Source organism: Lotus japonicus, chromosome 3, assembly GCF_012489685.1.
Source record: "Lotus japonicus ecotype B-129 chromosome 3, LjGifu_v1.2".
NCBI lineage: Eukaryota > Viridiplantae > Streptophyta > Magnoliopsida > Fabales > Fabaceae > Lotus > Lotus japonicus.
Window position 1 is genome coordinate 11,382,117 of NC_080043.1, and position 12,537 is coordinate 11,394,653.

The following is a 12,537-nucleotide window of genomic DNA, read 5'->3' on the forward strand; positions in this document are numbered from 1 at the left end:
CTAAGAGTGAATGAAACTTGTTATGGATTTCGGTGATACAAGCTAGAGATTAGCGAGTGAATTTTGCTAAGTGGAATGAGAATCTTAGGGTAAAGATTGACTTCAGAAGCTGGAGATCATATTCGAGTAAGAGTTTTAGTGGTGTTATCATTGATGATTGTAGTTAAACCTCGGCAAGTTGAAAGATGATATGTCTGTTGAGACGCCGTTGGTCAACATTGGGACTAGAAGAGTGAAACAATCGAAGGGAAAACTAGGGATGGCAGAGAAGCCCGAACCCATGGGCACCCGACCCGACCCGACCCGATTTCTTGGGTGAAAACCCGAGTTAAATGGGTTCGGGTTCGGGTTCGGGTTTTACCCGATCACTTTCGGGTTCGGGTTTGGCCAAACCCGCACCCGAACCCTACCCGAACCCGGATCTGTATAAGTGAAACCTAAGTATTCTGCTTGTGCAATACAATATATGCAGCATCTTGCATATTAATTTAACAGTAACATGGCAATTACAATGTTACATTACATAATATAGCTCTCTTCACAGTCTTTTTCAGGTCGGGTTTCCGAGTTCAACTGTTTGTTTGAGGTTGTGTGCGGGTGTGGGTACGGGTCGGGTGAACCCGAAACCCAATGGGTTCGGGTGTGGGTTTAAGTTCACCACCCATTTCGGGTTCGGGTGCGGGTGCGGGTGTGGGTTTTTGATTTCGGGTTTGGGTTTGGGTTTGGCAAAACCCGCACCCTACCCGACCCATTGCCATCCCTAGGTACAATAGAACTTTGTGCTTCATTAATCTTTTATAGCAAGCTCATGACTCTGTTCTGCCATTTCTACAAGTAGAGACAAGAGAGCCTCACACACCTGAGATGCATCATTTAGAGGTGTGTAAACCGTCCAAGCATGGTCCATTTTTTGCTTAGGTCCCACCACAACAGAAGCTATAGGTGTACCATCATAGCGAGTTTGTGCTATAGGTGTACCACCATAAGGACTTTGGGCTATGCCAATCTCTTTCAAATCATACCAATACAATGATAAAGCAGCTGCTGCATGTACTCCTTTGCTATGACCAAGAAGCAAAACTCGTTTCTTTGACCCCCAATAAGTTTCCTCAATATACTCTATTATTTCTGACATTTTTACTCAACTGAAGCCTCACTGTTTTATACAACTATAGCTTTCATCTCAGGTCCCAGATAGGCTTACATTTTTACCAAACAACCTTGATCGTTTATTCCCACTTGCATATTCAAAATCTTCCTTCAAAGTTATCACTATTCCTTTGGATATAGAGACATGCCAAAATCATTTTGATCTCTGAAGTTGTCTAATATGTTCCTTTGCTCTTTAGTTAGTACAAAATGGATCAAACAACGCAAATTGAATAGTTGTCCAGAAAAAATATAAGCTACATACAATGATCATTGCATCAAAATTGTGTGAAGCTGGGATGTTCATGAAAAGATCACTTCTTTGCCGAGTAGCCACGATCTACATAATGTATGAACTTGTTATTATGCATTAAAAAGTTTCACTAATATTGTTGTACCTCTCATTTATACTTCAATCTTAAATTAGTATTAAATGTAAAGGCAAGAAAAGGGGATTGAGCAAGATAGACACAATAAATCTACCTACCTCACTTGTTCCATCCTTAGCTATATGTTGTGTTGGAACAAATTCAACAATGTAATCACTCACAGATAAGAGAGAGTCAAATTATTTTCTCTACCCATTTTTCCTTTCTAGAGTCATTGTCACCAACTTTGAAATTCTCTAAAAACGTATGTTGTATTGCATCAAGAACATACATAGTATTGAATGTACATTTCATTGAGAGAACATATTTCAGATAGTCACTCACTGAAAATATATATCAAATATTGAATTAAGGTGGCTACACTATCAATTATAATGTTCTACAAATCAAAACAGATATAGCACATGATATAAACAATGTTTTTCTTCTAGAAAAGAGGAAACTTTTTCAATCCCTACTAATCTAAATCTACCAAGAGCAATAGATAGTCAATTGGCACGCATAGATTGAAAAAAATGTATATATCAGCAGATTTTTTATGACATTAGATAAAACCAATGGAAAAGAAAGCATTTTAATAGATGTTTTAATAAGCAACAAACTTGTAATCCTTACTTTCAATTTCTAAGTCTCTTTGGAGAGTCATTCACTTGTACAATTGAGTCATTGTAATCCTTTTTTAACTCTTCGTGCCATACCTGATTAATACAAATCACAAGATGAAAAGAAGAAGGAAAAAGGTCAAAATGTGCAAAAATCAAGTGTAGAAAAAAAAATAAAGATCCACAACCTAAGAATCATATCAAGTGGTGTTCAAGTCCCTTTAGGGACTGCTTGGACCATGGCTTCTTTGCCTGAATTTTAGCCTACTGTCTTCCACCATACTCAGTCACCTCAGTTTGCACTCTAATTTTCCAAGATTGTAGATAATCTAATTATTAGTATCACACACACACACACACACACTCAGTCACCACAATTTCATTTCTTAATTTTAGATTCGACTATAAAAATTCATTAAGGTTAGGAACTCAGGTTTTTGTACATTGGCTATCAATACACTATATTTGACCTGACCATTTTGCCCTATTAGGACCATAAAAAACGCTGATGTAAAGCGTAGCCAAGAAAGGTAATATTATTTTGTGACTACTGACTTCATTTTTACATGGTATTAACAAAAAAATAAAGATAGTTGGCCAATACTGTACTGTGAAAGGTTAGATATCTTTTTATGGAGAACTATAGTTAAAAAGCATCTAAAGCGATACTGGGATTGGTGTTATCCATGAAGAAGATACTAATGCTTACCAATCGCAACAGCAAAAGATGCGATGCAACGGACAAATCCATCTAATTGTTGCTTCAATCATGACTTAATTTTCAAAATCTGATAAACAATGTTTAATTTCCTAAAAGACTAACAAAGTAACAATGCAAAAATTAAAGATAATAATAATATATGAAACTATAAAGATATTAAATTCAATCCCGCAATCATCTTGTGCTTGCTGAATTTTTAATATATGATAGTTCTTAATTATTACCCATGAGAGAAAACTATCATCAACTAAAATCATCCCAATAGAGGTCCCCATCGGAGCACCAACAACCCAACACAACGTGCTTTTTTGGGAACAAATCAATTGAAATCTCATCTCAATTACATACAGTAAAATCTTAAAATAAAAGAGTCCATCAAATTGCGATGGTGTAGTTCAGTACAACTAAAACAAAGGTCAAATGGCCAAATAACTGAACCACATAATCTGCTAGTAGTTAAAGCATTCACTTTTTCTATTTAGACATTCATAAAATGAGAAAAACCTTTGGTTTTGTTATCATTTTAGCCCATGTAGAAATTTCTGCAGCAGTGACATCACTCTTAGTCATGGAAAGACCAGAGCAATCCTCCTTCCAAATAAAAATGTACACCTGCACACCATAGTATAGAACAAACAAAGAAACAAAAAATTCAATACAAAGATTGATCGCTACAAAGAAGGTTCAACCTTTACTTCAAAAAGACTATGTTTTGCTAACACAATCTGCACAACTAAGATTAGGAAAATCTTATCCAAAGTAAATGTCCCTGGCTCCCAATAAAAGTGCTAAGTGCAAAATGATAACGAAAGCAACACAAATACACCACAGGTTACAGATATCTAACTTGCAAAAGCACAAACACATGGGGAGGGTGGCAGGACATCCCTCCATCATTTATCATTTTCATGATTTATATTCCACTGTGATCTATAATTTTACCCTATTTCATTAGACAAGCATTTTACTTGAAATAGTTCAACATAACTCAGCATCTTTAAGCACAAGGTTTTTATGCTCACTTCAATTATCGTAATTCGAGTACCAGTATAAACTTAAAATGCAGAAATTTATTTTAAAAATAGATATTCAGCTTGGCCTTGGAGTGACCCAGTATAGATGCCATGTTCTAGTTTCTAACGTCAATCATTCAAGGTGCATTCACTACTGTCAAAAATAAAATTCACAGAACAGAGATTCTATACACACCTAATGAAAAACAACATTCCCAGCTTTCATGAATTTTGGTTTGAAAAGTTTCAATCATATTCGGAGGAGGGGGGGAGGGGGCAAAAGGAGAAAGAATACTGGAAGAGTGTGTATATGCGGAGATGGTTGAGTAAAGATCTGTACTTTAGACTTCTTGCCTGCAATCTTGATTCAAATTTAAGAGGATTGGTATCACTAAGATTGACTCCCAAAATATGATTCCCATGGTAGTAATTCCTGATCCCATTTTGATTTTCTACCGCTTCAAGTACTGGAACATTTTCTCTAGTTAACCAGTCAAACTGGTGAATGCCTCTGGCTTCAACTATAGCAGGGGAGGAGGATTTCGTGCAAACCATGAGTGCATACCCGCACAAGTTTTTTTGTCAGTGATGACATGGAAGACTATTTTCTAAGGTTTCAGAGATGACTGTTGAAGTAACAACTACTGAAGCAGCCAAGATGTTATCGGTTGAAAGTATAAAATGATGGTAAGAGTTGTCAGACAGCATGTGTAGTAACTCCAGAGGCGGAAGTTGTCAAGGGCATTTGACTAATATTCATCAGTCAAAGGCAAAGACAGGCAATGAATCCCTTTGGGGATAGAACTTGCTGCAAAGTGTTTATTCATCAGCTTAAACAAAACAAAAGACAACTTAAAGCACCATTTCATACAGCTCCCCTCAGACAACCAAATGTAGAATGAATGCAGAGTAAAAAGGATATGTCATTAGGAGGCATCATTAGGACAGTATAAGGACAATTGTTAGTCAGGCTCAGAGAAATATAGGGGGAGTATGAACACTCTTTGCTTTTCTTTCATGAAAATAGCCACTGTTGCTACTTGCTTGTCTCTAGCAGACTCAAAGTCACATTCTCAACTGGTTTTCTGGAATAAGATCAAAATAAAAATGAAACTACCAAGTCTTTAAATATAACTAAAAGGGAATATGATAGATAGAAAAAGATATGGAGAACTTCACACCTTTGGCATTATAAAAATTCTCTCAGTCATATTTTCTAAAACTTTTGGATTGAACAATCAAATGGAAAAAATCAATACTTTCATTAACCACATCATAAACTCTATGTAGAACACAGGTCTACAATTACTGGGATAAAGATGCTGATTCTAGAAAAGTACCGTGAATATATGTTTGCATTAGAAAGTTAAGAAAACTCTTCAAAAAAACATCATGTCACAGGGCAATGTGTTAAGCCAATTCAGAACTGCAATAAATAAATAATCAAAAAATTTGTTTACATCAAAGATCTAAGCCTTAATCCATCTCAGAACCCATTTATGTAAAATTTATTATTCCGAGCACAAAAATACCAAACAGATTGTTCAATTTCAAATCTACAAAACTGATATAGGGAACTGATGATCAAACATCAACACATTACAAAACACACAAAGAAGACCATTTATTCAAAATCCTCCCCCCCCCCCCCAATTCAAATAGGAAAATTAAGTACCTTTAGCCTCTGTTTTAAATCAGCATAATCTTCATCACTCATGAATGGTTTTTCTCATAGCTGCTTCCAGGAATTTTTGCTCACCAGAACCTGTGTGTGTAGTTAACAAATAAAAAATGAGATTAATTTAGTTAATTACAGGTTAGAAAGAAATCATGTATGTATCATTACAGTTTCAGCTCCATACCTAGCCCACATTTGAGATTATAGGGGATGCATTAGGGGATAGGAAAAATACCTGTAAAGTGATGTCCATAGGGATGAGCAGAGGAGAGGAAACCGCAGAGCCTACACGGTAGAGGCAGGAGAGGGTCGAGCGTTCGTACAAGGGAGAAAGCCATGGGTTGGTGAAACAGTAGGTCCTTAGGGAGCGCTGGAACAGCTGGCCGGTGAGAGGTCAATAGGCAAGTAGGTTTTGAGTAACCTAATTCCTAACCCTACATGAAGTTTCAGATGAGATACTTCAATGCAGCCATTTCAGATCAGTACAACGTAGCCTCAGAGAATAAGAAGAGAAAAGCAGAGAAAGGAATGATGAAGTAGGTTTCAGCTACAAGAAATGTGTAACAGAGGGAGAGAACGACTCAGCAGAAACAATCCAATAGGCCCAACATACTTTCACTTGATAACAAAAAAAAAGATGGCCATGAACAGTGAAACTCGATTTTGTAACTTAAGTTAGTAGATATATAAGACTAGAACAAGAAAAATAAAAATAAACCCCACAAAGCCCACACAAAACCAATGGTAACGAGCAGCAAGAAAAGCAATGGTTGGTAAAACAAGAAACAATAATCCCACGTTCCCACCTCAACAATTCCCTGACCCCTTCACACAAAACTCATGCTCCAAACCCGTTACTTATATGGCATCCTGAACATGATCGAATCCAGCAAAACAGAAAGCCAAATTTCTGCAGAAAATTACAGTTCGTGTAGGCACAACAACAGTTGCATAGTCCATTCAAACAACAAGCATGAAAAACCTCCATATAATGGACAAATAATTATAGTTGTTCATAAAAAAATCGTCCTAATATATCTCATATTTTATATAATAATTATTTTCAAATGTTTTACATAATAAATTATAACCATCATTTATCACTATATTGGTAGGTCTATGGGACAGCGTCTGATTGTGAGCTTGGCCCTAAGGTGGAGAATGCCTTCAATAAAGAATGGACTGTCCTCAGCAATGAACGAAGTCCACGGAACCCCAAAGAGGTTTTTACAGCCCTTAAATTTCCCATAGATAAATACGGAATTGGAAATGTGCAAGGTTGCAAACTTCTTTGTTGGCCTCAACATTACAGCAAATTTATAGTCCGCATCAATGCTTCCCCCCTTGCACCATTTCCTCCTTCCCACAGCAAACCCAAAGCCATGGGGAGAATCATGTTCCGCCTTGCGGCATGACGCAGATAAAATAAATATGAGTCCACCAAAAGGAAAGTCCTCGGAATGCAGATGGCCAGATGGGAACATAGTGATGCAATCTTCCCGCGTCAAACTCATGTGCATCACACTCTTATATGCCCTTGCCTCAAAAAAATGGTTCACAGGAAGATGATTTCTCCTTGACATTTTGCAATGCATATCCTTCAAAGTTTGAAGGATATGCTTAGATACACCCTCTTCTTCAAAGTCAATTAAGAGGTCCTTAACCTTTTGACATGTCATATAAATGAAGCGAATTAAAGGCCCAAGTTCTTTACCAAGAACTTCTCCCCTTTCTTTCTGACTTTTGTACTTTTGTCTAACCCAATTTAATGTGAAGTTATATACATTATCTTCTGATTCAACCTGGATATCATCACTAGCCAAGATTGCCTTTATTCCAGACAGAGGCAAGGCCATAAGCTCTTCCTGAAAGCTGGTCATATACAAGATTATTAGCGTTAAAAAAAACTTTGAGATGAAGACAATGAAAATAACAACAAAAGAAACAACTGTTTTTTAAAAGAATGGACAATTAGCATGTCTTCAAAGAAAAAAAAGATGTTTTGCAAAAGACACTCAATGGAATGCCATAGAAAAAGCCTGTCAAATGTTTATAACATAAGGAAGTTGATTGACAATAACTAAAAGCCATCCACCAAAATTCAAACATTAGATGCAACATACACACAAACAAACACACATCTATCCTTCTTTCAACCCATGGTTTGAGCAATGGAAATAACTTAATAGAAGGATGAAGGATGAAGAGGAACCATTGAATACCATTTGATAGAAGAGAAAAAAACATAAACAAATTGTATTGCATGAATTGAAGATATTTTTTTTGAAATACAAAAATATATCCTAAATGAATACATTTTCTTTAGAAATCAGATTACATCGTTTTTTACTTTAAGATAATGCAACTGAAATTAAATAAAATGCAAAGACTCGCCTTAGCTTAGTGCTAGTAGGATTAGTTGTCATAAACGCCGTTGGTGACGTCCCTGCAAAATTTGGTTTTTGGGATTTCAGTTTTGAAAAATCCTAAGTTAAAAATCATGACCAAAATACCCCTGCGACAGTTTTTGATCCGATAATTTTTCCGAGTTCAGAATACCCTTAGTTACGGCTTATGAAAGCATAGGAACCAAGTTTGATCGAAGAAAAATCGAGCCCCATAATTTCACAAAGTGGCCGAGCCCTATTAGGGGGGAGGAGGAAAATTTCCTTTTCCGAAAACTTGTCTTTCGCGCTAGATTATCGTACCTTAGAGTATAGATTACTTCGAGTAACCTTAGTAAGTATCGATAGCTTAGTTTTCGATAGATTCTGATAGTATTTCTGTGGTTTTGCTCTAAAGGTGATTTTGAGGAATTCCCAGAGGAGCAAGCCTTTGATTGTGAACAAGTGTTAGGAGATCGTCCTGGAGAATCTACAGGTGAGGGCTTCTCACTGAATCTCTAGTTAATGCTTAGGGTCGATGTTTTCGACATTGTTTACTGTTTATGCACTGGATTGTGTGTGATTGGAAAATGTTTTCTGAGGCTTCGGCTGACAATGTAGATGATGCATCTACTGAATGTTTTTGATGAGTGAATTACATGCTAAGTGCTAATTGGGTAATTTAGGATGTGTGGTGCATGCCTTATATGCTAAGTGCTATGTGGTTATTGCTTAAGATAACCTATGACATGTTGATTGATTATGATAAGTTAATTCTGCTTTTGCACTATAATCTGAAATTCTGAATCGTGAGAATAGCGGGCAGGTCATGCCGATTTTTATTTGAGAGTTTTGAGAAAGTTTGATAGGACGAATGAGATTCGGGCCTTGTTATGATGTGTATGGATCGAGACATTCTCTGGAGTCATTTGGGGATTAGGAGATCCCGAGAACTTATAGGAATTTCGATAAGACTAAAAAGGATATTATTTTGAAAAGAAAACTCATAAGACATTAAACAACCTCTAAATCTTTAAATAAAGATAATAAACTCGAAAGGAAGCTTCGGATGCAAACCTTAGTTTTTGGAAAACGAGAAGTGTCGTCGGATCCAAGTGTTGAGGAGTTTGGTAAGTTTTGAGTATGTTGGTACTCCTTCGCTCTTTGAGCAGTTTGTTAGCCATCCAAGGGATGAGCCGAGAAGCTTCACTGAGGCGTGAGACCTTGTGAATGCGGGATACTCCACTGAGGCGTGAGACCTTGTGGAAAGCATGGATCTTCACTGAGGCGTGAGACCTCGTGAACAGCATGAAGCTTCACTGAGGCGTGAGACCTTGTGAATGCGGGATACTCCACTGAGGCGTGAGACCTTGTGGAAAGCATGGAACTCCACTGAGGCGTGAGACCTTGTGAGAGCATGAAACTTCACTGAAGCGTGAGACTTCGTGAGAGCATTGATGACCCGAAGAGTCATCGTGAGTGGTTGCACTCATTTTATGATTCTTGTATTTTGTCGCAGAATCGACTTTACCTTAGGGTAAGCTTTTAGAGACATTAATTTAGCTAGAACACGTGGCGACGTGTCGAGTGAGGTCGGAGACGTTGTTTGGCTAATCACTGCATTGCATGCACTCATTAAGTGGTTTAAACACAGCGAGATACCGGACCACGGCGGATTCCAAAATTGGTTATAAGACCAGGATTTCCGCGTAAGAGCGCTGCTAGGTGACTCTTAGTAGCAGACCGAAATGGCAGACCTACGGGTTTACTGCTGATCTGACTACCTTTGTGTGGTGTAAGAGGCACGCGGGCCGAAATGGTCCCACCGTGGCTGGTGTTAGGGCTGATCCGTTTGATGTCCATCCGTTCCGGATTGCATATTGGTTGACTGGGTTAACCTGCATTGCATATCATGCAACATACATACTAATTTAGTTGTCGAGTGTGATTGTTATTTGTCAATCCTATTTGGAACATGCTATTTGTTATTGTTGTCATTTACGTTCGATATGGAACATGCAACCCTAGGAATGACATCTTTAGCTATAAGCCTAAGTGGCTATCTATTATTTGTACCTATTGGGTTTATTATCTACATAGTTCTTTAGAGTTGACCCTCGCGTCTTCTGTGTGTGCTTTGGCGAACAAACGCCCTTTGTCAGATATCTTTGGCGGGCTGATTCATGATGGTTCATCCTTCGGGAGGAACTAGGAGGACGGATGGTGTATGTAGACTAGGTCGTTCTGGATTTCGAATTCGGACGACGATCATGCTAGCATGTAGGATTGAGTGTTAGTGTGAGCTCCTCGAGATGGGATTAGTGTAGGAGTAGAGTCCTAGCTCTGAACATCATTTGTTCCTTTGGGAACAGGGTAGTTTCCCACCTATAGCTTTTTGTGTGGTTTCTTTACGGGAATCACAGGGAGTTGGTTGGACTTAGGAGGTCTTGTTTTAGGCCATCTGGGTTGACTTATTCTCAGTTTTGAGGGATGGTGTTGCGGACACTTCACCTTTTTATTTGGTTTGTACATATTGCCTACGGGCGTTACACTTTTCTACTTTCCGTCATTGGAGGTTACTCGTGACGAGGTCGCTATTTACATCGGGGGATGCTATATATATTGTATATTAGTTCTGTTGCCTTTCGCATTTGGGTTTTATTTAATTCAGTCTTGTCTTAGTTATTATCGGAAAAAAAAAAATATTCACGTTTTTTCCGCATTAAGTTTATTTTGGTTACTAAAGTGACGCCACCGAAATCGGGGTGTTACAAAGTGAGTGAATTAAAATGGAAAAAAATAGAGTATGAATGAGTAATTAACAATTCTAAAAAGAGTGTGAAATGAGTCAAATGACACATTCCACTAGGGATGTAAGCGAGTATATATGGTCCGATCCGCGAATCCGAATAAACCGATCCGAACACATTATAGTGCGTTGGATTGGATCATTGGTTTGGTTCAGATTTGTTTTACTAAATCCGATCACCATCGGTTCGGGTATCGGATTTGAGGATTGAAAACCCAAATTATCCGAACCAACTCAATGAATTGAGAATGTTCTTACATTAAACTCAAACACTTTCAGCCCATTACATTACATATTTATATTTGTATTATAGATGTTAGTTTTATTTAGATTATATGAATTATGTAATTATTGAATGTTATGTTCTTTTAAAATGTTGGATTTTTCTATATATTTTTTTTTAATTTTTCACGTTTTAAGAAAAAAATTCGTTCATATTTTCAAGTAATATTTTTTTTATTTCAAACCCGACCATGAACCGAACCAATCCGATTGAGATCGGGTTGGTTTGGTTCAGTTTTAAAAGTAAAAATCATGAAATCCGAACCAACTCAAACCGAACATGTTTAATTGGTTCAAACATTTAAACACCCTAAATCCGAACCAATACGATCCGATTACACCCGTACATTCCACAATTTAGTATAATTTCTCTTAGCGTTACATTTCTTACATACTTAATGCATAATTTTGCCAGAGTGTGAAAAAATTAGGAAAATTATACCCACTAATTCTTATTTTCGTAACACCGGCATAAAATGTAGTATTAACTCTATTCCTAATTAACCGTAAGAAATACAAATATTAAAAAGTGCAATTAATTTTATTATTTTTATAAAATTATAATTCTTTCCTATATTATTTTATAGAATGCATTTTATCTTTTCTCATTTATTGTTCTCACTTCTCACAGTGATATTATTTAGAAATATATCATTTAATGATATTTTAAAATGCTAATGAACAAATATATATAAATATTTTTTTTCTTTCTAAATAGAACTGTAGGAGATAGTAAATAATAAAAAATTGTTAAAAAATATATTAAAAGCCACGCTGTTGGCATTTTTTAAAGAAAAATGTTGGGTAAGCCACACTCAATAATTGTAGACAATTTTTTTTTTGAAATCATTGTAGACAATCATATGAATATGATATATACATTCAAGTCTTGATCCTCTTTTCTTTATTTTTTAAATAGTCCCACGCTACAAATGCAAATCTTGAATATATTTGAAATAGGTAATTGTTATTTTCACTCTCTTAAAATGGCGAAGAGACAAAGTTTCTATTAATAAATTAAAAAGCAAAACTACAAAAATGTCATTAGTGAAAAAAAAACATTACAACTCTTCACCCCATCCTCACATCCTCTCTCCTCTTTCTCTTTCTTCCCTCACCAACACCACTCATCTTCATCTCATCTTCATACTCATCTCCAAACACAATCTTCATCTTCTCTTCTTTCATTTTTTTGTCGTCGCTATTGCCTATTCCCATTTGTCCATCGTCGTCGTCGCCCCCGTCATTGGTCGTCATTGTTAGAGTCATCATTTTCATATTTTTTTCTGTAACTAAACACACTTTAAAGTGCGTAACCTACGGACTTTAAAGTGCGTGACTCTCATGCAATTTAAAGTGTGTTTAGCTGTAAATTTAAAGAGCGTTTAGCTGCAAATTTTAACATAACTAATGTCAGATGATTTTAAAAATTATGAGACCACCACAATAAATCAAGATAGGATATTTGGAGATTTATGGTGAAATAATTTTTTTCAAAATTCAAAATAAA

The 12,537-nt window shown here is 36.5% G+C and overlaps 1 protein-coding gene and 1 long non-coding RNA gene across 2 annotated transcripts; both read right to left on the minus strand.

Annotated features, from left to right (window-relative positions):
- Nucleotides 1-386: 386 nt before the first annotated feature.
- On the minus strand, nt 387-6,167 carry LOC130748776 (uncharacterized). The gene is made up of 5 exons (XR_009022771.1): nt 5,788-6,167; nt 5,550-5,639; nt 3,366-3,473; nt 2,154-2,236; nt 387-1,489 (listed from the first exon to the last, which is right to left on the minus strand). It is a non-coding gene; the product is annotated as an uncharacterized LOC130748776 (long non-coding RNA).
- A 488-nt stretch (nt 6,168-6,655) lies between these two features.
- Nucleotides 6,656-12,284, minus strand: LOC130743603 (BTB/POZ domain-containing protein At2g46260-like). The gene is made up of 2 exons (XM_057595843.1): nt 12,103-12,284; nt 6,656-7,424 (listed from the first exon to the last, which is right to left on the minus strand). Exons 1-2 carry the CDS (start codon nt 12,282-12,284, stop codon nt 6,656-6,658), a joined length of 951 nt encoding a protein of 316 aa, XP_057451826.1.
- Nucleotides 12,285-12,537: the final 253 nt, after the last annotated feature.